The 24,537-nt window shown below is 44.1% G+C and overlaps 1 protein-coding gene across 1 annotated transcript in view; it reads left to right on the plus strand.

The window, feature by feature from the left end:
* SLC2A13 (solute carrier family 2 member 13) overlaps positions 1 to 10,569 on the plus strand; it is a 162,225-nt gene extending 151,656 nt beyond the window's left edge. Inside the window, exons 8-10 of the mRNA XM_059816927.1 lie at positions 8,712 to 8,833; positions 8,967 to 9,119; positions 10,289 to 10,569. Of these exons, the coding sequence (XP_059672910.1) occupies positions 8,712 to 8,833; positions 8,967 to 9,119; positions 10,289 to 10,515 (502 nt within the window). The 3' untranslated portion in view covers positions 10,516 to 10,569. The remainder of the gene's footprint in view (positions 1 to 8,711; positions 8,834 to 8,966; positions 9,120 to 10,288) is intronic.
* Positions 10,570 to 24,537: the final 13,968 nt, after the last annotated feature.

Below are 24,537 nucleotides of genomic sequence, written 5' to 3' on the forward strand. Positions count from 1 at the left end.
TATTTTTCATAGTTGCTGTATGACCCCTCACAAGTTTACACATTATTAATATAATATTTGAATTATTTATGATTTGTTCATGATTATGAAATAGTACAATTTAATTATTACTAGTTAATTTTAATTTGTACTGGGATAAACAGAGTGTGTCGAGTCGGGATCAGAATTAGGACTAGGATAGGGCACTCTGTAGAGCACAGATACATCAGACGTTTCTTGATACTTTTATTACCATCTGATACTTTGGAAGAGTAGGAAAAAGCTTGGGAAGAAAAATAAGTCAATCTATGTGTTGTGTGATTACCGTAATTCTATGTCCTATAACAAAAACCAGGTATTTGCTTATTTCTGCTCCCAGTTTTCAAGTGTGCTGTAGCTGGGACTAGTGTACATGTGTGCCTAATGGGTGCTGTCAGCTGTTGTGAAATCTCAGATGGTTGGGCTTTAACACCGAGGTATAAATGTTATTCTGCCTTTTCCTGGTTTGAATCCATTTCTCAAGGTAAGGAGAGCACAAAAGATGATGAGAGAAGCTTGTCGGACAGTGTTCTGGTAGTAGCAGAGATTTTTTTCTCTCCATACCTGGTAGATACGATGAAAAATGAAGCTTGAAACACTTGTGGTGTGACAGCAGAGCGGGAAATTGTAGCCAATGGCCTGGAGGTGGCCAGCAGGACTTGGAAGGCACCAGTATAGGATAAAAGAAGTCTAATGGAGTAGCAGGCTGAACTTTGAGAGGACAGGGATAGGATACAGCAATTATGAAGGAGAACCTTCAGTCCAGAAACAAATCCAAACCTGAACATCTTTCGTTGGGAGATTAGAGTTGTCTAATCACACAAAAGCTGCTTGCTCAGACCCACAGCTAACGAACGTCCTGGCGGGCACTGTCAGACAGCCGAGCATCTTCCTTTGGCAAGGAACTATGTTGTCCACCCTTCAGAATTCACTAATCAGTGGTTACAAAAATACTGAAACATCCAGAACGGCAAACAGTTAAGAACTCCTTTGATGTGATTAATATTGGAGAACTCTTTGTCATGGGAAAAACTGCTCCCGTTTTCAATCATTTGGTAGTCTATTATTCAGTTTATTCAGATTGAATAACATCTCCAGCACTCTATTGGGCAAATTCAGATGCAGTTGCAAAGCAGAATTTTCTCAGTTTAAGAAAATGGAAGTGTTTGAATTCAAACTGACTAAAGATTTTTAACTAAATAAATAATAATGTAAAAAAAAATTATGTTAATCTGTGACCAGGTGGCCAGGAACAGAGGTAAATGAAAACAGTGTACTAAGTCTCATGGAGGCGTGCATTCTGACATGACTGAGAATCATAGAATCATTTAGGTTGGAAAAGACCCTTAAGATCATTGAGTCCAACCATTAACTTAACCCTGCCAAGTCCACCACTAAACCATGTCCCTAAGCACCATGTCTACACATCTTTTAAATACCTCCAGGGATGGTGACTTCCCTGGGCAGCCTGTTCCAGTGCTTGATAACCTTTTTGGTGAAGAAATTTTTCCTAATACCCAGTCTAAACCTGGCGCAACTTGAGGCCATTTCCTCTCGTCCTATCACTTGTTACTTGGGAGAAGAAACTGACACCCACCTCGCTACAGCCCCCTTTCAGGTAGTTGTAGAGAGGGATAAGGTCTCCCCTCAGCCTCCTCTTCTCCAGACTGAACAACCCCAGTTCCCTCAGCCGCTCCTCATAAGACTTGTGCTCCAGACCCCTCACCAGCTTTGTCGCCCTTCTCTGGACACCCTCCAGCACCTCAGTGTCCTTCTTGTAGTGAGGGGCCCAAAAGTGAACACAGTATTCGAGGTGTGGCCTCACCAGTGCCGAGTACAGGGGCACGATCACTTCCCTGGTCCTGCTGGCCACACTGTTTCTGATACAGGCCAGGATGCCGTTGGCCTTCTTGGCCACCTGGGCACACTGCTGGCTCATCTTCAGCCGGCTGTTGACCAACACCCTTTTCTGCAGGGCAGCTTTCCAGCCACTCTTCCCCAAGCCTGTAGCGTTTCATGGGGGTGTTGTGACCCAAGTGCAGGACCCGGCACTTGGCCTTGTTGAACCTCATACAATTGGCCTTGGTCCATCAATCCAGCCTGTCCAGATCCCTCTGCAGAGCCTTCCTACCCTCGAGCAGATCAACACTCCCGCCCAACTTGGTGTCTTCTGCAAACTTACTGAGGGAGCACTTGATCCCCCTGTCCAGATCATTGATAAAGATACTAAGCAGAACTGGCCCCAATACTGAGCCCTGGGGGACTCCGCTTGTGACCGGCCACCAACTGGTTTTAACTCCATTCACCACGACTCTCTGGGCCCAGGCATCCAGCCAGTTTTTTACCCAGTGAAGAGTACGCCTGTCCAAGCATGACAGAAGGCAGTTATGTCTTAGAGATACTTATTTCTATGAAGTAATTATTTCAGTAAGATCTTCTGCTTAAGTAAATGAAATATTAAGTAATTTTTTAACTTAATGTGTATGAGCTATAGTGAAATATTCCTTGTGATTGATTTTAGGAGATTTTAGCAGTCTGTGGAGTCTGGTTTTTTCATAAGAAGATAAAAGAGGGATCAGAAGATAACAACCAGTAAGGGAAAAGATGCTCAGTGTGAATAATTGTCAGTTATTTCTATATATGTTATGTGCTGCCTCCAAGCAGATTTGTAAGAAATGATGATTTAAATGTAAAACCTTATTAAAAATTCAGTTCTTACCCTACAGCACACAGTAAAGAAGGCATCTCTAAACTCTTTGGCTCTGTAATGGGCAAAGCAACCAAGCTTCTGTTTTTCTTGGTTTTTTTTTAATTTATCTTTGAATATGTGCTTTCAATTTCCCAGATGCAGAGTATGAAGTGCCAGTCATTGAGCTTGAGGAGAATAATTTTCCTGTTGGCATTGCTGTAGTAGCTGCTACTAAACTTACTTGGCATGGAAAGCATTGCACAGAGAAAGGAACTGTCTTTGTCTCTTTAGTTTAGGATTTTTTTTAAAATGTTTTGGACAGCAGCGATTACTATAGCTGTTATCCATTAAAGTGCCTGGTTTCTTTTCTTTGTGCAGGATGTCACCCACAGCTCTATAGGTGTAACGGATAGATCCTATAGCAGGGGGCCTCAGCGTGATAAAGATTGTTTTTCAGTCATGTGCAAATGCATCAGCAATCTGCTGAGGTGGAATTTGCTTTCTTGCTGTGAACGAAACTATTTTTCCAAGTTTTTGAAGTGCATGCTAGTAAAACTCTTTGCCAGTTATAGCAAAAGGGGACACTCCAATGAGTGTTCCAAAATGCTGCTGGTATTTTTATGTGATGAAGGTTAAGCAATGTCTAGCTGAATAGCGTGAAATTTTATGGGTATATTTTTTCAAGTCTGCATCTGTTTGTTCTTTTCAGTTTTTTTCAATTGCCATCATCTGGCGTAAGAAGCTTCATCTGCATATTTTTAGCAACATCTGGTTTAATGGATGAGTTATTTCTTCATGTAAACTACAAAGTCAAAGCGGTCAAAAGTCAAAACTTCTCCAGGGGCGTGGAGCTACAGCACGTCTTCTCTGAGGCACAGAAGCCAGTAGCTAGGGAACTGTGAGAAAGCTTAGGAAGTATTGATCCAGACACTAGTCAGGTTTAAATTAATCTGTTCACCTTCGGAAAGAGTTACACTTTGCTCGATACTTCAGATAGCATCTTACTGTAGGTATATATAAAAATTAAACACCGAAGGAGCAGAGATTTTTCTTTAAATCAGAATATACTGATTTACAGTGAAACTATACCGTATGTTTTCACTGATTTCTATGGGTTGTGCTAATGTAACTATGTTGAATGTATATGGGTGGATTAGAGAGGCCACTTGATGGACAGGATAGAGGCGGTTTCCCAAGTTCTCCTTAGTTACACGTCTGACTACCACTAAACTGTAACACCATTAATCTGGTACCTTGCTAAATTCTGGCCTTTAAGTAATTTAAAGATAGTTAGGGATCTGTTCAGACAACTAAATATCTTTAGCAGAAGAAGAGGGGCTTGAAGTTGTGAGAACTAACCCAAATGTCAAGGTCCAGATTCTTCCACAGGATGAGTAATTGCTTGTGGATAAATAATCTTAGTTGTTCCCAAGCATCTTCCACAAAAACCTTTCTCAGTCCAAACAGGAGCTACTCTAAATTATGTCTGTTTGGTCCTCTCCTGGTCCTTTCCATGACCAGGCTTCAGGTGAAAAGATGAGTCAATAAGCTTGGCATAAATTTATATTATTCAGTTGGACTGGCATGTTATAAAAGTCAGCACTCTACACAGGAGACTTTAAAAATCTCTTTAAAGGAAATTTTTTTAAGTCCAATATATTTGTGTTACACCAGAGACTTAAGTTGGTAAGTTGTAGATTATCATTATCTTCATTACCCAGACACAAAAGTCTGGCATAAGAGCAGTCCTTAAGTAGTTTTACTCTTGTGAGAACAAAGAAGTGGGAGATTAGAGAAGCTATGAATTAGTCTAAAATCATTCTGTACCATCAGCACCTGATGTTAAAGTTTATCTCGGAGCAGAATGTGTAATTTTGAAATATGCCTGTTCTAACAAGCATTTTAAGGAGATGAATGATCACATTAGTGATTTTCTTTAGAAGTAATTTATTTCCTTAGCCTGCTTTGATTTGAATTTTGACCTTTTAAGACTTTCAATCTAAATCAATTTAAGATGCTCCTGAAGGGCTTAAAAGACAATGAGAAGTCAGTAGCTTTTGTATAAAAAATATATGAACTGTTCAGAATGGAACATTTAATTCCCACAAAAGCCGTATCTTTAGGGCTACACAGTCCTCACTCTACAGTAAAGCAAAAATTTATGAAAATTTGAGGAGAAAGTCAGTTGGGTCTCTGTCTTGTGCCGTGCTCACTTTGCTGTGCTATGTACTCTCTAGCCATTTCCCAGTCTGTGGTTTTCAGTGTTGCGCTTGAGAATTACTTTACAGCCAACTTGGCTCAAGTATTAGGAGAATTTAGATTGATTATCAGGGAAATGATCTTATCCTGTTTCATCCTCCTCTTATTAGCAATAACATTTTAGACCACCCACACCAGCTCTTCTTCTCTTACCTTATTTTATGTGCCGTATGAAGGTAATTTAGGGAGGTGGAGAGCAAAGCTTTTGATCTTCTGAACTACAGACCATATCTGATAAAGGATGGATTCTGTGATTATGAAACCAAGCATATAATGCCCGTAATTTAGAAATCTACTGGTTTTCTGGTTTGTTTCCAGCCAGTCGAATTGTTCGCATCACTTGTTGGAAGGTCAGGTTTTCACTAGTTAGAATAGATGTGCGTGAAATTATCTGTGGAAAATACATAACGAAAGAAATTCACGATAAAGATTTTCAGTGTAGCACTATCATATTTTCACTTTGGCAGTAATTTCAGAGGAAATTATGTGGTGTGTCTTCACTGTTTATACCGATATGACGATTACCCAGCATATTGGTATTTACAAACTCTTTGCACTGGTACCTGACTGCATCATTTCACTTGTAAGCGGTTTACAGGACATTTTCCTCTGTGTGTTTCAGCTTGTGAAGTGATAGGTAGCTGCTTGTCCGCTTTCCATCATAGATGCTCTCTTCATGTGGGACAAAATTCAGAATTTTTTCTGATAGTACATTATACAGTAATTATTAATATATTCTTCAGCAAAATAATAGATCTTGTAGAAATAGTAGTATAGCAGTAGAATTAGCACAGTAACAGAGCTTGAACAAATACCCATCCTTGAAGGAGTGTTATTTTTGAAAGTACCCAGCACTGCAAGATGCCAGCAAATGCAGATATCTTTGCTTTTACTCTGTGTATCATGCTGGTTTACTACTGAAAGATAAGAAAAGCACAGTTTATTACTGCAAGGTTTCTGTTAAGTCTAGTCTCGGGTGCTATTTTTCCTGTTTCAATGCACTGAATCTGCTGTCTTGCAACAGAATTTCCTCTCAGTTATTGGCAGACAGCGCAGAATGGCTGAGTGGCTTAAGCGATAGGAGGCTTTGGAGATATCTGGTTTTCCCTTGTATCGTTTGTGTTCCACTCTGTCAAAAGTAGGACATATCTGGAGAAAGATGGTAGGCGAAGGAAACATCCAAACCTCCTGACGGTTGTGTCTGTATGAATCAGCAGGTTGGTTTGCGCTGATGGAGATGGATGCAAGATAATAAACCAAGTACGTCTTTCTTTACAGTAACGTTCGAGAGAAAGTATGAGGCTCCTCTCTGAGGAGCTGCTGATCTGGCTGGGCAGAATGGAGAAACCAATCTCAGCATCAAGATGTTTTAAAATGCTAATCAGCTCGTATTCATTACCAAACACCTGCAAATGAAATTAGAGCGACAGCGAAAGAAGCAAACCTGGTGTTGGTAAAACAGTGTGAAACTGAGCGATCCTGTGATCTCGCAGTGGTGCAGATGCAGAATGGGCAGCTACATGGGGCTGAGCGGGAGATGGCAACGGGATCATCAGGTGTTCAGTAATTAATCTTTCAAACACCATTTCCTTAACGTGTAAGGAACGACTGGTTAAAACGTATGGATAGTTCTCCAGCACAGTTCAGTCTTCTGTATGTCTTGTACCTGGGACATAGCTCAAACCTGATTTAATCTGCACATGGTGAGGAGTGTGTAGAGCAGTAGGAAAGTGTCAAGGTGGACACTAACAGGGAATGATATGTGTCTAGTGCTCGTAACATAAAAAGAAATGGTGAGCTGAGCCATGAAAGAGCAAAGTGACAGAAGAAGGAACCTGGGCTGATGCTTAGAAGCAAGATGAAGAAGTGGCAAGGATAGCAGCAGTACTTTTGGCTGAGAAAAGGTGAAAAATCTCTGTCATGGAAGCTGCTGGTATCTTAGGCTGATGGGTGTTCCAGGGGCCAGGCAGTGGCTGAGGCCACGCAGCTGTGGTATCCGGGAACAAGGGACGTATCTTTGAGAGAGATGTTCAGCTGGCCTGTTTTCTATGTTTTTTTCACCTCAAGACTGGAAGTGAATCTGTATGTGCTGGATGAGATGGGCTTTCTGGGAGAGCTCAGCAAGGCAGGGCTGCGGCAGGGTGGAAAGGTGCACGCTGGCACTGGCTGCTTTGCCGGCAGTGTGTCAAGGGCTCGGCATTTCTCTGGGCAGCGCTGGCACCGGCTGCTCAGGCATTGCTCAAGTGCAAGGTGGAACTGCAAATCTTGTGGCTTACTGCCGTTAAGGCAGCATTAGGGTTTGGCTGGGGTTTCAGATGTGCATTTTTCCAGGATTTGTTGGATTAACCTCTCTCTTTTAAGTGTATTTGAATTTTGGATTTCCAGCTGTCCTGACATTGGGTTTGGGACTTCACAGTGATATCCTGCCTTAAATGTTGTCCTGTTGGTACATCCATGACAGCATAAGGAAAATTTCTGCCCCAGGACTGGTGTGGGTTGGCAACCAGTGCTTAGCACATTCCTGTTCAACCTGGGTCTGCCTGGTCATTTCTCAACAGCAAAGTTAGAGGAGAAGTGTTTTGTTGGAAGTGCTTTTGAAAGTCAGCTGCAGTGGTGGTAGGTCCTCTGAAATGTTTCAGCATGTCTGTTGCTCCGCCATCTCTCCACTCATTGCCCAGCTATGATTTATCACCTGTTGCAGGTATCTTCATTCTGGTTTTCCTACTGTCAAGAGGGTCATGTCCTTCACATAACTGGTCAGCTAATCTGGAAATCGTAACCCAGACAGATGTTCAGCTCTCTGTGATTTCTTCTCTCCAAGTAAATAACATTGTTTGCATATGAAAGGGCGGTGTCTGCCTAAGTCTTCTCTCCCAAGAGTACATGGTTTTTCAACTGTAGCAATTGATGCGGTTGCAGCTGAAAAATTTCTCTAGTTACAGTTATGACCTGGTGTCCCTTTAAACAAATACTAATTTTCAAAAATAAGATTTATAACAAAAAATGAAGTTGCCAGTATTCCTTTAAAATACATTGTTGACAGTCAGATGGAAATACCTGGCTTTATACCTGTTCCTAGAAATATGTGATTTCCACACAGTCCTTGGAATAGAGTCACTTTTTCTTTCAGTAGCACAGGCATAGTTTGCCTCTGCTCTGATTCTTATTTTTACTGTCTAATTAGAAATGCTGCCTTCTTCTAAATTATTTCACTGCGTAGAAAAGAAAGTATACGCCTCTTTTCCTTAGAACTTCACTTGACCTTGGCACACTCCATAGGCATTACTGATTACACCCAAAGTGTGCAGCATATAGTTCATCAATTACTTAAGGACTAACTTGCATTTTACCTTAAATCCTTGTGCGCAGCATCTTTAGCTCAAAGTCCTGCTGCTGCAGCTCTTTCTGCACTGTGCGATATTCATGTGAATGGTCTCGTTGGCTTTGGTGTGACCACTTGCATAGTAAAGACTATTCATTTGAAGAAGATCTGTAGATAAAAGGCAAGAGTTTAAATTCAGTAATGTTCTGCTGGTTACTCTTCCTAAGACCAGGCTTGGGGAAAAGCACATTTCTGAATGTAGGGCTTGGCTCAAAGATCTTGATAAATTAACAGGGATGGAGCTTTTTATTTTCATTTTACATTTGTTAGCTTTTCATAAGACATCATGTGCCATGTTTATATTGAGTTGTCACCCATTTCCCTGAAAATTCTTTAATACTAAGTTTTATTGTTATTTTTCAGGTGTTCAAATGAAACAGTATTCAAAAAGGAAGGTTTGTTCTGGGCATACAATTTCTGCCCCACTCCATACTCTTGGACAGCACTTCTGGGCCTTATTTTATACTTGGTTTTCTTTGCACCTGGTAAGCAAATGTTTGTTTACGCATGTAAGTTAAAAAATTGTGAAGGTAAAATGTCGAATAGTGAGGCTACATGTTAAATTTACTTTTGAGTCCAGACATTAAACTGAGATTGACCTTTTTTCCTAATTCTTAGGGATGGGTCCTATGCCCTGGACCGTCAATTCTGAAATTTACCCACTTTGGGCTAGAAGTACAGGAAACGCATGTTCCTCTGGAGTCAACTGGGTTTTCAATGTGCTCGTGTCACTGACATTTCTGCATACGGCCGAATATCTGACATACTATGGTAAGAAACAGTATGTGTCCGTGTGTGCGTTACTACCATTGGCGCATAGATTTTCTACTGATTCTGGGACGCTCAGTTGGTTTTGCTATGAAATGTCAACTGTGAAAGCAGTGTTCTCAAACCACTATGGTTTAGTAAGGCTAGAGACCTGATATGACCTGCCTGGATCATAGAGTTCAGTCAGCTTTCATAAGAAACATTTCTTTCTGTCCTTAACTGAGAACCTAGGCAGCTGATTAAAACAGGGAAGCTGGAAAAAAAACACTTTTGACTTAGTGAAATATGCTGATTCCCACTTAAGGGGACAGCATCTGCAATTTTCCAGTTTATGATGGCATCCAAGGCCAATATCAGATGGTCCTTGCAGAAATAGCCCTGTAAGATGCTACTGCCCCACTCCCAGCTGTTGATTAAGTCCTGTCTTCTGGAGCCTGTGGAGAGTTTGTCAGATTACTGCTCAGCCACTCCAGTACAAGTCATTTAAATTACATTAAGCTGCTGGGGAGTTGTTGTGACCTTCGTATCATTACTAGTACAGAGCTTTTCAGCTCTACTTGTCATTCCTTTGAGTCATCAGTCTAGAAAAACATAGCAGGTAAACGTTTGTTGGTCCTTTGGTACCTTCTCTGGCCCCCCCTAGGTGAGGTGGGTGGCAGGAGGAACAAGCTCTTTCTCACTGCTAATTGTCTCTGCAGAGGACTTTCAAATAATAGTTAGGTGTGAGAGTCACAAGCATTATTTTAATCCCAACTATTTCTTTTTTGCTAAAGTTTCTTATTCTGAGGGTTGTCTTAGTGTGTCCTTCGCTGTTAAGATAAACTAAGGAAGTTCTTGCCTTTCGTATCTGCTTTTTTTATTTGGATATGCAACCGTTTAATTGCTGTTTATTTTAACAGCAGAATGACTTGCCCAAAAAAGATGTGTGTTATCTTCCATGTGAAATGAAATTGCTTTTGTTAAGTTACTCCGTTGTGGAGTGATGCAATAAAGCAGCCTTCTCCTACACCCACGGCCCCACAGCTCGTTATTTTAATGATGCCGCTCCAACCATTGGTTTTACGCACTCCTTTGATATCTGCAGCCTGCTGCTTCTGCCTCTCGCTCTGCTCTGGAGCAGAGAAGGGGCGGGAGCTTCTGTAACCAACTGTGCATATTGTTTTACATTGCAGGAGCCTTCTTCCTCTACGCAGGGTTTGCTGGCTTGGGACTGGTTTTCATCTACGGCTGCCTTCCTGAGACTAAAGGGAAAAAACTAGAGGAAATTGAATCTTTGTTTGAAAACAGGCTATGTACATGTGGTATGTCAGATTCTGATGAAGGGAGATATATCGAGTATATTCGGGTGAAGGGAAGTAATTACCATCTTTCTGACAATGATGCTTCTGATGTGGAATAATTTTCAGCTGCTGATGTATTTAATCATTTAAAAGCCTTCTGGGGGAAAAGCAGCTCTCTGATGACCTCACTGCCCTGCTTCTGGTCTGGTTCTCCTTTCTACTGTCTAGTTAAAAATGCCTTCGCATTTGAAAATGCTCCACTGGGGAGGAAATTCAATATGCTAGTGTTTTCTTGATAACTAAAAGCAATGGTTTCCAAAAGAGATTGAATTCCACTATTATGTGAAATCACCAAGTGTGTGCAACACTGCACCATCCCAAGGTATATAGTAGGGTGCGCTGTACCATATGAATACAAAAGGCTATCCTAGATGGTCAGTGGTTGTCCTTATCTTCAATACTGACAAAAGAGAAAATAATAGAGTAGCTAATCAGAAAGCAGCCAACTTCTGTCAGATCCCCATCCCATAGAAGCCTAGCAAATAGCTCTGTTGTGCAGTACAACGAATGACAAATGCATAAGCTGCTGTAACAGTAGCCATTTAAAAGTTTAACTGATTAGGAAAATACAAATATCTGCTATATGTATAGGAGGGAATATTTCCTAAATTTGCCCTAAGGGAATTTCCATTTTTATTTATTTGAGATAACAAGTAGAGAGCCATACTCACCTTGGTGGAGGTTCCCTAGGGTGGCATGCATCTGTGTTACACCGGGTTATCTAGCCACTGCTGCTTTTGAGTACTCACTACGGTTGGGAGTTGGTGTTTGTGAGAGAAACTGCCATAATTAACTACCTGACAGCAGGAAATCAGAACTAAGTATGTCGCCACACATACAAATGAACTGGTATATATTGCTAGGTACAATGTAGAGGCTTCAGTTAGTCGGAAAAAAATTATTTTTGTTTTTCTTTTTTACATTTGAACATTTGGGTTTGTGCCTACTTTTGAACACAAAATAATCATTAGCTAAAAGAAAGAAAAGGAGGGGAGAGGTTTTGTGCTGCTAAATGCACGCTGGTCATCCCTCCTGTGCCTTTTGCTTGTGAATAATCGTATTGCCTTCAGTTTATCTTCGTATGCGCAGAGTAAATGAATCCCAGCACCTTGTTCCTTCAAATGCCCTTAGTCAACCAGTGTCTTGCTGGATCTCAAGAGAAATATTAGCAATGGGCAGAAGCCTATATCTCATATTAATTGCCTTACCAAAGCATTGCAAAATTGTCAAGAAAATGTCAGGCACAAAAATCAACTTGCCTGTCTTTAGTCTGGTAATGAAAATATAAATGGCATTTTATTCACCTGCCATGATTGCTTGCCTTGGCAAATTGAATTTTATGCAGCTACATAAAAATATTATGTTGGGTTTTTTCCTTGCCCTGTCCTCAGTGCTTTAAGTTTTCAGAGATACGAATTTGAAAGCATCAACAATTCAAATTCTTATCTTTGAAACATTTGCTTCATGAAAGAATGTGGAAAACCTCCTCTGCCTGTGGTCTGCCCCCCATTTATTTGGTAAAAATACATTTGTTTTTCATTGTGTAAAGATTAAAGAAGTTGTTGGGTTCATTAGCTTTTATAGATTTGCTTAGTGGGCTTTTCTTGGGTTGAAAAATATTTTGAACGTAGGATTACTGTCAAAACTGAGACTGGACATCTGTTACTAAATTATTTTTATTGGATAACATGGCGTTTTGTTGTTGTAAAGAAGTCTGCCATTATGTTATCTGATCTTCTATGGGGGGAGTTCTTACTTTCCAATTATTGACCTTCGGCAATTGGGTGTCTTTTGTGTTATTTTCTTTTTTAATCAAAGAAATACTTTTGGAAAGAAAACATTTAAAGCATCCTTCTGTGAGTTGACTGGGACTAAAAGGGGAAAGCATAGCAGACAGAGGGAATTTCAAATGAATCATTGTGAAGAGTGGCCCAACCTTGAATATCTCCTTGCGCAGTGAGAGGGCTGGATTCTCATACCTTCCATCTTGCCTCCCCTTTAAGCACGCAATATTTTTATGCTTGAAAGCACCAGCTGTTGAAAATGCTCAGGTCTCCAGACCTGTCCACAAATGCACCCACTGCAGGATGTCTCCCTTAGGCTGTCACCTCTTTGAAACCTTCACCGAAGGTGCAGTACCTCAAGTGAGAAAAAGGGATACTTGGCACAGACCAGAACAAAATAGTTCTAAGGCCAAATTGGTTTTCTTCTGAAACCGAAAAATGTGTGTTTGATGACCCTTATTCGGAACCGCTTCGTTACCCAGAAGAGTGTGTGAATAGGTGTGTAACGTCCAACCTGCGCTTACGTGGTTGATAGGTTTAAGTGGGTGTTTACTGGCTTTTGAGAATAGGGACTTATGGTTCTGATCCCCCCAAAAGCATGAGCCCATGCTCACCGTTAAACCTATGAACGTGCCCTTGCTTGACGTGTTTTGCTGGAGCGGGGTGCGAGCTGAGGAGGATGTCCCTGCGCCAGCACAGTGTCAGTGCTGACCTCGCGCTTCGTTGCACTTGTGTCCACAGGTAGAGGAAACCGCTGCATTTGTTGGGCATAACCAAAGCAAAGTCACTGGAAAGATCACTGTCACAAGATTAGCGTCTTTTGTTTTGCAGGCACTGCTGGGGCGTTTTAGCAGCAGAAGACCATCTCTTTCTGCCAGCCTTGTTTCACGGACGTTCTCAAAAGCGGTGCTCAGCTGTATACCGCACTGGGCTCGTTTTCTCCCACAAGTTTGATCTTAGGGAAAGCAGTTTTCTGAAGGTTTGCATCCTGTGCCCTTTTTCTCGAGGCAAAATGATTGAAACACGTGCATTTTATTCATCATTGCTACTGGCTGTGAGGGTGCAAAAGATATCAGCTTCTTTATTGTCACTCCCACTTCCCCGCCCGCAGAGAGTTGGGTTTAAGTCTCCCTTTTAGGATTGCTTAACACCAAGATAACATTCCATACCTTAGGAACACTGAACCTCATACCAAACATCACGTGTAATAAAAATGACATCAATTACTTGAAATTAATCTTACGCAATTAGGGTTTTATTTTTAGAATCTGTGAACATTTATAATGTATGAAGAAAATTAAATAAATGTTTCTATTTTGCAAAGATTTTTTATATTTGTGCGTATTTTAAGTTTTAAGAGATTTTTGCTAAGGGTAGACTTAGTAACATTCCAGATAAAAGAATAAAAATACAGTGTAGCTGAATAATTTCTTATGACAGGATTTTAATTTATGAAGTAGCATAAATAGTATGTCTAAGCACAATATTGTTTTATTGAAAGCTTTCTGCAGAAGATGTGAAATCGTTTCTTCACAAGGACTGCACACTTAATTCAGGTATTCTGTGCATCAGGAATGATAGAGTAGTACTGCTGCTAGAGTTGGGCATGAATTGCATATTGATTATACACAGCAATTTGAGATATTTTAATTCTGATTAATCTACTGACTCTACATGTTTTGATCTAAAAGCAAGTATAAAAGAAGTCCTGATGCATTTTTAATCTTTCTAAATTTAATTCACATATAGTAGTTTGTTCACCATGTGGCAAATCTAAAGTGTTGGGGGGGGTTGAGATAATTAACCACTTGTTTCTTCCCCTTGTCACTTTGTTGGTCAAAATCAGTTTTTAACGAGAGAAGCAAATCTGCTTTGAAAATAGACATAGAAACGAAGCAAGGCCCCAGGACTCGGCTGAGGGCTGAAGTTGCGTTGCTATGCGTGCACCTTGGATAGATCGCTGTCATAGATGTTGATACTTTGTAAGTTGCAGTGACAACCCTGTCAGAAATTTTGGGACAAGAGGGGATATGTCCCAAGGATCATTGTTCCAACACCGACTTATTTTTGCATGAGTTGGTAAATGCAGCATTTCACTGGTGTAGGAGTTAGGGTTGGGAGGGGAGAAGAAAGAAATGATGCATCAAAAGCCCCACAAAGTCACGTTTCAGTAGAGACAGGTGTTGTAGCCAAAAGGAGCAGTCTCTGACTGGATGCTCCCATGTGGGAGAAGGGTGGTGGGAGCGAGGGGCTGTGCTTGGTCCTGTGGATGGGAACAGGGGGCTGGCAGACTACGGGGGAAGAAGCACACGAGTGCTCCTCTCCGATGCCCACGCAGAGGTGAGAACATGGCAATGGAGTTTGCAAAGCTAGTACTTTTTTCCTCGGTGAAATCTCTTTTGCCCTTCTTAATCACCTGGGTTGAGCACCAGCGAGAAGTTTTGACTTTCAGGGGCTGCTACAGGCCCTGAGCGAGGGTCTGTCCTTCGGCCACGAGGTGTTGGGTGCAGGCCCACAAGCGCGCAGTGGGCTAATGGAAGATAGACCCTGTACTTCTCAGCTTGATACCCAACTTTCTATTTCTCAACATCAATGCTCTTCTAACATGGTTTTGAAATTTTACTTGTACGTGCATAAGAGGCTTTGTTAGCTGAACATCACTACACGAGAAAGAGGCAGAGTCTTCACAGCACAGAGAGATCTCGGGGTAGAAATCAAGGCAGAAGAGACAGTTCTGCAAAGCACTTTAAAGAGTAAGATATTTGTGCACTTTTTTCTGAGAGAGTCGAGCTAACCAAACCCCATTCCTCTGCATTGGGAAGAAAATCAAGCTTTATGTACCAGGCCAGAAGCAGATAATGCCACGATATGTGCTTTATGGCAAAATGTGTTTTTATTGCGGGTAACATTTACAGCTTACATGTAGCTGCTGCCTATAAAGTGACTCAATCGTTCTCTGGATTTTAACAAGTCACATTTTTGTGCGAAAATCTTAGTGGTTTTCTATCGATCTTCATCGCCTTGTGTACAGTACAGTTAAGCATAATCCACAAAGTGGTCTAGGTTGTGGCAGTGTTACAAATGTCAGCACAGTAAAATCTAGGTGAACGTTGTTAAAGAAATATTGTTGTTTGTGATACTGGGGGTTAAAACTCCTTAAAGGCAACTATATATAGATTTTAAAAGTCTGAAAAAAAATGGCAGTTCTTATCTCTTTTGTGTATGTTTTCATATAGAGAAGGAGTTTTTTATGTGCCAATAACCATCACTGTAGTGTTTTGTAAATGGGTGTTAATGGTGTTCCAGAGTTCTGTATATGAGAATATACTTTAGCCACAATGACCTGTTAGTGTGAACCAGCGGCATGTTTTTAATCTTACGCACACCTCTCATCAGAGGTGCTCACTCGTCAGCTTCAGTAGAGCTCACTCAAGCTGGGGGAAGTTTGACCAGCCTCAGGCCTCAAAAATACTGAGTTTATCTAAATCCCTGCTTTTTCACATTGTTCCTAGACAGTATGTTACTTGTGAATGGTCTGGCACGTGTAATTATAAAGCTTCAACTCTGGTTCAGTTACACTCCTCGATTCTGTTGAGATACAATTTGTCAAAATTTGGTTTGACCTTTCATCGCATTTATATAAATAAGGGGCGAACTGATTAATTATAAATAACGTCCACCTATTTCTAAAGGAAACATCAGTTTCTGAAGTGTTAAAATAAAGGCAAATTTCTCTCGCTGCCTTGAACATTACACAGACTTTGGAGAGGACTGAATGTATGACCATCGTCATGACTTCTGCAGGAGAAACTTCATGGATCCTCAGCAGGTGTGAAGCGAGATGGTTTCATGATGGTGGGATGCTGTGGTACACTGCAGGCCCTGCCCAGTGCACACCTGGCATCTGTTCCATTTTAAGTGTTCGAGTAGTCCCCATGAAATCGATAGGATGATTCATATGCTTGAAATTCTCCATGTGCTCAGTGTCCTGCTGGTCCAGGACATGGCTGGGAAGTGGCACAAGTCACGTCTCTGCTTTCCATCGGGAATCTCACACCCCTACAAAACCGTTAACTGGATTTTTCTGTGACAAATTCTATGTAGAATATTTCAGACATTGTTGGAGACCAAATTGATAGTAATACTTCTGTGTTGAATAATAACATGCACATGACGCCATCAGGCATACTGTAATTCCTGGGCACGTGTTAGGTATTCAGTACAAAACAGGTTTTGGCAAAACTAATTGTCGGGTTGTCCAAGTTATTTCTTAACCGTGTCAAACATGCCATTTCCTTTTGCAGCCAGTCAAGCCTATAATGTATGAAAGTGTTGTACATTTTCTAAGTAAGTGATGTAAAATTATTTAATTGACTTCTGTTCTGATTGCTTTAATGAAGTTTGGTCTTTACATAAAAATAAATATCTTCAAAGAATTGTCAGTGCCAGAAGTGTAAATGAACAAAATAAAAGGTGAGATACTTAATTACAGAATCTTTCTCAATGTTTCCTTTGTTTGGATATCTGGGTCGTCTTTTAGAGTTGCAAAATTGCATTGCTCAGCAAAATGAGCTAAAATAGCCCATGGGCTTACCTGAAATAAGTGAAGGGTAAGAATAACTTTGAATATGCTCTTAATATGATGCGTTTCAAACCAGAGAGTGTTTCTGCGTTGATGGCACGCCAGAAAATTGTCCCTTCCTTCCTGGAGGATTTGTTTGAAGAGCTGAGTGCAGCTATGCAGAACTGCTGACTGTCCCGACGTCCCCCTGTGGGTTTCGAATGTCCCCTGCCCAAACACAGACCAGTTTTCTGACAGCAATTTATACCTTCAGACTTGATTATTGACTGGGGAAAGGGCAGAAGTTGCTATTTTCTAATGGGGAAGTGTCCTAACTCTGTGTGTTTTATTAAGAAAATTCCTTAAACCAGTTTGATGATTAACAAAGAGCAGCAGGACCGTGGCATGCCAGGCTGGGGGCTGCCCTGGCTGTTGTCTCCCATGCGGCAGAGGGATCACATCCGCTAGACTGAGTGGAAATGGGTCCCGTTACCTCCACCTACCGCAACTACCACAATCGAACCTTGCAAGATCCAGAGTTGCCTCTGACAGAGCTGTAGCCTTTTGGTCCGGGGTGCGGAGAGATCGCAGCTGGCGGCAGTACAGCTGATGGGGAGATGCTGGCAGCAGGGTCTGCTCGCAAGCCTGTACCCGTGGCAGAGCTTATCTCCGGGAGGGGAGAGAGGAAGCTGATCATTTTGCACTGACAGGTTATGTTTTTAGGTTTCTGGCTGATAGTGCTTGTGATGAGTGGCTGCAGTTCAGATTACTTGTCAGCAAAACCACACGGTGGCTTTGTGGGATAAGGAAAGGCTGGTGGCTCCGCTGTCAAAGGCTCCATTTTTTTTGCCTTCTCCCATTCCCCTCCACTCCAGCTACTATCACAAAACAACTATTGATGGACTGATTTCTGCTGAACGGATTCTGCCATCTGCAGAACTGAACTGCAGGCAGTAGCAGTACTTGCTCCCAAATTTTTGTGAGCATTTTCAGGATCAGACCCCCCAGGCATCCAGGCTGGGTGGTGCTGCATCCAAACCAAAGTCACCCTTACAGTCCTGCACGGCCTTTGCTTTGTGCGTTGCATAAAGTGCTTCTTTTAAAGGCTGCTACATTTTGTTGGAAGTAGGTGGAGAAGTTAAAGGTAAGCTTAAAAAAAAAAGAAGTCCCTTTCCTCTGATTTTAGTGGTCCCCTGCTGAGTGTCGCTGAGCTGGTTGAAGAGACCTGCTGGTGATCATCCCCTGAGCTGGCGTCCCTCCAGCCGACCCTGCCCATGCAGAGCTCCCTGCAAGAACGTACTCGGTCTCTTCTGCGGCTGCAGTTTCACTTCCAGCACATTTGCTTGACCCAAAATGAATGGCATCTCAATCCTTATCCTGACAGATAAGGATTCTGCCTATTCAACCCATCAGACAACCAGCTGAAAGACAGGTGGAAATAGTCACGCGCATTTGCCATAAGCAGTTCCACCAGTCTCGTTGTGGTGCTCTTCATTAGCTGGTCTCCAGGGCAGGTTTTCACTCGCCTGTTTAACATCCCTTACCTACCACCGTGCGTGTGTGTAATTAATAGAGAAGCTCTGCATAGAGCTGAAATTTGGAAAGATTTTGCCTTTTGAGAGTTAACAGCAGAACTACCAGAAATACTTTCTGCCATCTTGATTTTGGTAGAAAAAAAAGGCAAAAAATCCCCTCTGAGACCTCCAGAGGAGGGTGGGGCTTTTGGTTGGTTAGGTGTTTTTTAGGAGATCTTTGAGTCTGGATTTCATGATGATACAAGTATCCATCTGTTTTTCACACGAGTGAGACCTTTGCCTTAGCTAGCACACTCTAATTTTGGGTACTTTGATATCCCATGAAAGCTCTAATAGAATCCATAATGCTGAGAAAAAAAGCAGGGTGTCATGTGGAGTAGTAAGATGTGTATTGTATGAAGGAAGAAAGAGGAGCATGCATCCATTCCCTCACTGCAAGAAGGAGGACACTGAGGTGCTGGAGCGTGTCCAGAGAAGGGCGACGAAGCTGGTGAGGGGTCTGGAACACAAGTCTTATGAGGAGCGGCTGAGGGAACTGGGGTTGTTCAGTCTGGAGAAGAGGAGGCTGAGGGGAGACCTCATCGCTCTCTACAACTACCTGAAAGGAGGTTGCAGAGAGGTGGGTGTTGGTCTCTTCTCCCAAGTGACAAGTGATAGACCAAGAGGAAATGGCCTCAAGTTGCGCCAGGGGAGGTTCAGGCTGGATATTAGGAAACATTTCTTTACTGAGAGAGTGGTGACACACTGGAATAAACTGCCCAGGGAGGTGGTGGAGTCACCATCCCTGGAGGTGTTCAAGGAACGTGTGGACGTGGCATTGTGGGACATGGTTTAATGGAGATGGTGGTGTTTGTTGGTTGATGGTTGGACTTGATGATCTTACAGGTCTTTTCCAACCTTAGTGATTCTGTGATTCCAAAATGACCAGCCCACGGTCTTATAAGATGTTAAGACCATCACCACACAGGGGATGGGCTTAGTTGCATTTTATTGCAACAACCCCTTTTATTGCTAAGGGGCCAGGGAGATGAAAACCTTCCAAGCAAACCCTATGCTGTGGATTATTCTTCAGAAAAAGATCGTGTTGAGTAAACAGATGTGCGCAAGGATGCAGGAATTGCACACGGTGTAAGGGGAGTACAAGATGCTGCACACTGCTGCATCCCTTGGGGAGCACAGCCCTTGGGGGGGCTCAGATGTGAGAAGGAAAAATTAAGGCCCCCTCCCCCTTTCAGCAAAGTGGTGAACCACATGCCCATCCCTGTTGGAAAGGGAGTTTATGCGCTTGCTTAAATTTCATGAAAGGTGGTGAAAGGGGAATGGAGAGGTGGGGAAGGTCCATGCCTGAAGGAGCAGTGGGGTTTCGGTGAGGTGGTTGGAGATGCACAGCAGTTTGAGGGCAGAGGGGGCTGGATTAGCTAAACTTCATAACGAAGATGATAGGTGGAACTGAGATTGGATCAGGTTGCCGAGGAAACATGGGCAGAAAGAGCAAGGAGCAAACCCCTAGCAGGGGCTGGGGGAAGGAAGCAGGGCATAAGGTATAGGGGATGGTTAGTGAGGTGAGAGCGTGGGGACATGGTGCCACTGCCACACCACTGCATGATGAGAGGGGACACAGTCAAACTGTCCCGGGCGGAGGGAAGCAAAGACAGAAGATGGGCACTGGGCTGCGGATGCAGTAGCTTCTGCACAAGCAGCTCAACAGGGATTGCAGCACCTGAGCAAGTGAGGACGCAGTGTCACTTTCCAGAGCAAGTCTCTCTGTGCCCACTGGGCACTAAGTGAGAAGAGAGCCACCATATCTCACCCTGCATCCAGCGAGGCTTGTTTGCTGTCCCCTTCCTTCCCCTCTGAGGGCAGGAGGACAGGTACTGGGCACTGTCACCCTCTGGTAGATCAAATGCGTCAGGGTCCTTTAGTGCCTGTATTTGCTCCCTGCGGTGCCATCTCTACACAGTAGCCAGGTTTTCTTGTGATCTTTTTTGGTAAGCAGATTGAGTGGTCTAACTGTCTCTCTAAAAGGCTTTTTTTTTCCCCCAGGACCTCAGATATTTGTAGGCTTGTTCTTCAATTATTTTTTGAAATTTCTTGGGTGCTGCACTGCAGTTTGTTCACTGCTTAGTCTATCAAGACCGCATAGAGAGAGATTTAACCCTGGTTCCCATACCTGGCTCCCTGTCCCCAGCTGCATTTGCCCATTCATACATGGTGGCAAGGCGCAGGTGCAGGGCGAGCCCTTGGCACCGCACTCCAGGCTGAGCCCTGCTCTGCCCGCACGTCCTGCCCTTCTCCTTCTTAACAGGGCACCCTCACGCTTGAGGACATTTGGGTGCATTTTGTTTAAATGGACCCAATTGCTGATAATTTGCTTGTAGCCTCTGTCAGTGTTGCTCCTCACCATCTCCTTGATTTTGTGTTACTGGCATAGTTCATCATCGCCCCCCGATACCTGATGAAAGGGCCCTCCAGCCTCCTAAGGAAGAGGTCTGCACCAGGAGCCCCATGCAAAGCCCTTCCCCAGCTGCTGCAGTGGCCGTGGGTGCCGCCAGGGAGGAGCACAGCGAAGCTCCTGGAGTGCAAGGGAACAGCAGCACCCCAGTGATGTGACACAGGCTCCCAGCATGCCCAGAAACCCCAGTAAGGGGCAGGGACTGGGATGGTTCCGACTCTACCAGGCAAAGCATGAAGTGTGGGTGGTGAACAGGCTGCCGTAGTGCAGCTGACCTGTGTTTGTTTTAGTCCTGTTCTCCAAAATTGATTCAGAGTTTGTATTACAATGCTCGGGGCTGATGCCTGGCCTGTCTTACGCATGTCTCACCATTCCCTTTCGACAGTGCTGTGGCATTTGCATTCCCACCCCCCCCCACAGCCCTTCCTTGTTCTCAAAGCTGTTTCCACAGCTGACACTGGTGAGACCCCCATGTCCTCAGCCAGCTGTCACCAAATCCCGTGTTCAGGCTGTCCGCCTGAATCCTTCACTCAGCGTCACTCAGCATCGCTGTAGTTGCAGAAGGGGAGGCTGTCGGCAGTCACATAACGTGCCGTCCTGCAAACATGAGATGACTTCTCCATCCCCAGAGTGGCAGTCCTAGCCTGCAGCAGGTGGCCTGTTGCATTGGGAAGTGGTGCTTTGGAGTAAGCCTTGCTGTGAAATTGGTGCTTATTTTAATCTTTTCATGACGTGGTGGTATCAAACCCCATCTGACTGCGCCTGATGAGCTCCTTCGTTTTGTCCAGGTTGTCTGATAGGACAGTGTGCACTGCTACTGGAATGTCACAAGATGTGACTTCAGTCAGAGCTGGTCTCTGATGCTACACAGCTTCTTCCATGCTCTCCCTCGTGTTTGGGGTACACATAGCCGCCAGGTTGGCTGGGGGGCAGAGCAGGAGGCGGGGAGGCGGCTGCACCATACAGTATCGGAGCTAAGCTGGGGCTGGTGCTGGTGTCCCTGCCGCTCTCCTCTCATGGGCTGCTAAAAATGATGGAAAAAATCAAGAGCAAGCAAAGTTTTGTTAATCACAGAATCACAGAATCAGTATGGTTGGAAAAGACCTGTAAGATCATCGAGTCCAACCTGAAAAAAAAAAAAAAAAAAAAAAACCACCACAAAAAGAAAAACCACAAAACCCACACCACACAACAACAACAAGCCACAACCCACCCAACACCACACAGCACCATGTCCATCAAGCTACATCCCACAATGCCACATCCACACGCTCCTTGAATATCTCCAGGGAGGGTGACTCTACCACCTCCCTGGGCAGCCTATTCCAATGTTTCACTACTCTCTCAGTAAAGAACTTTTTCCTAATATCCAGCCTGAACCTCCCCTGGCGCAACTTGAGGCCATTTCCTCTTGTCCTGTCACTAGTCACTTGGGAGAAGAGACCAACACCCACCTCTCTGCAACCCCCTTTCAGGTAGTTGTAGAGAGCGATAAGGTCTCCCCTCAGCCTCCTCTTCTCCAGGCTGAACAACCCCAGTTCCCTCAGCCGCTCCTCATAAGACTTGTGCTCCAGACCCCTCACCAGCTTCATCGCCCTTCTCTGGACACGCTCCAGCACCTCAATGTCCTTCTTGGAGTGAGGGGCCCAAAACTGAACACAGTATTTGAGGTGCGGCCTCACCAGAGCCGAGTACAGAGGCACGATCACCTCCCTGCTCCTGCTGGCCACACCATTTCTGATACAGGCCAGGATGCCGTTGGCCTTCTTGGCCACCTGGGCACACTGCTGGCTCATATTCAGCCGGCTGTCGATCAACACCCCCAGGTCCTTTTCCGTGGGGGAACTTTCCAGCCACTCGTCCCCAAGCCTGTAGCGTTGCCTGGGGTTGTTGTGGCCGAAGTGTAGAACCCGGCACTTGGCCTTATTGAACTTCATCCGGTTGGCCTCAGCTGGGTGGTGGGTCACTGCCACCCCCAGCCTGGTACCAGCTGAGATGATAGCTTTTATATTATCTTTATATGTCAAGTTTCATTATGGTGGGTGGGATTCACAGGGAGACACTGAGGGCATTGGGACCACCCCCCGCCCCCCCTTCAGGTTCCTGGTGGGAAAGCAATCAGTGCCTGTTGTTAGCCAAGACCCAAGGCACTGCTGTGGGGCTACCACAGCCACGGCACTGCAGCTGCAGCGCTCAGGGTAGAGCTGGAGTTGGGTTGAAATGCCTCTGCTCTTCACTGCTGCAGGGAAACATGGGTGGGTGGAGGAAGGAGATGTGCTCAGAGGAGGCGGGGGCAGAGCAGGGCAGCAGCACCCAGCCTCGCTCCTCATGCACCCCCAGCTCCCCTTCCTCCAGCCCCAGGCTCCTGCATTGCTCACAGCACAGGGAGGAAACCGCTGCAGGCAGTGGCTGCTGCTCTCTGCAGCAGCCGCTGTGAGCGGACACAGCTTTCCTGGGGTCACCTACCTGGCACGGTTTATCCCCCATCCCCAGCCCAGGTGTGTGGTGACAGTGGCCGGCCATGGCCCGGATCATCCTGCTCCAGCTGGCCCTGCTCCGAGCGGGGCTTGGACTGGGCGAGCTCCAGCAGTCCCCACCAGCCTCAGCTGGTCTGGGGTTCTCCAAAAATTCATCCATTTGCAGGGAGTGCAGGTTCTCTGGAGAGCAAATCTCCTTACAGACCTTCTGTTTCCTGAAAATTACTCCAGCCCAGGGAACAGAGTCGATCTTCTGCAATATGATGTATTGGCTTGTCCTGTGATCAGCCACAGCTCTGGGTCCTTTGGCCAGGCCAGCCCCTGTGTGCCAAGCATGACACAGTGGCAGTAAATCACAGCCCCCTCTCTGAAAGCATGCACAAACACAGTTGATTTGGAAGTGTTTTATCCCAGCTCTATTAAATAATACAGCAGCCCTCTTGCAGCCTCCTGCCTTATCTTCACTGACTCTCCACCCCTCTGTCTTTCAGCCCAGGATTCCCCATCACCTCACATGGAGCTGGTATACCAGCATCCTCCGCAGCCATCTGGGCGATGCACGTGAGCTCACTGCAAACTGGTCTCCATTGGATTTCACATCCGGAGCTGCAGCACCCACAGCGAGCGCCATCAAGGTGTAGGGTGTGAATTTACAGCGGCGTGGCTAGGTGAGAGGACAAGCATTTGGTATTCGGCTCACAGAGGTATGAGACCTTGTTGGAGTTCAGTATCACCAGCCCTGGAGAAGCGAGCTCTGATTTGGGTAACTAACTGGGACTGTCACCTCTAACCCATCAGAGGCTGTTAGTGAGAAGGGGCTGAAGTTGCTTTTGTGGGGACAGATGAGGCGCTGGATGCAGAGAGTTGAGTATTTTTTCCAGGAAACCTCATCCTTCCTGAAGCTGGTCTCTGCTAAAAACTGTTAAAAAGTCAATTGACAAATAGTTTCAACCTGAGAAATAATCACTTGTATGAAGACTTAAGCTTCTCATTTCCCACAATGATAATCCTTCACAAAAATGAAATAAGGATTTCTACAAAGCTTGTGGAGACTCTTGGCATAATAACATCCAGCAACAAACTGCCCCATTAATGAAAAGAAACTTCTGTTGGTGCTTGCCCAGAAACCTTTGCCTGAATGCTCACCTTGCAGGTTACTGTAATTAGAGCTGATTTTATAGCAAAAAAGGATACCAGGTGCATATTAAAACTGCTCCTGACTGAAGCTTAGGGCAACATTTTCAGTGAGAGACTCTTTCTTTCCATCTATAT

This window comes from Gavia stellata, chromosome 4, assembly GCF_030936135.1.
Source record: "Gavia stellata isolate bGavSte3 chromosome 4, bGavSte3.hap2, whole genome shotgun sequence".
In the NCBI taxonomy this organism is placed as follows: Eukaryota; Metazoa; Chordata; class Aves; order Gaviiformes; family Gaviidae; genus Gavia; species Gavia stellata.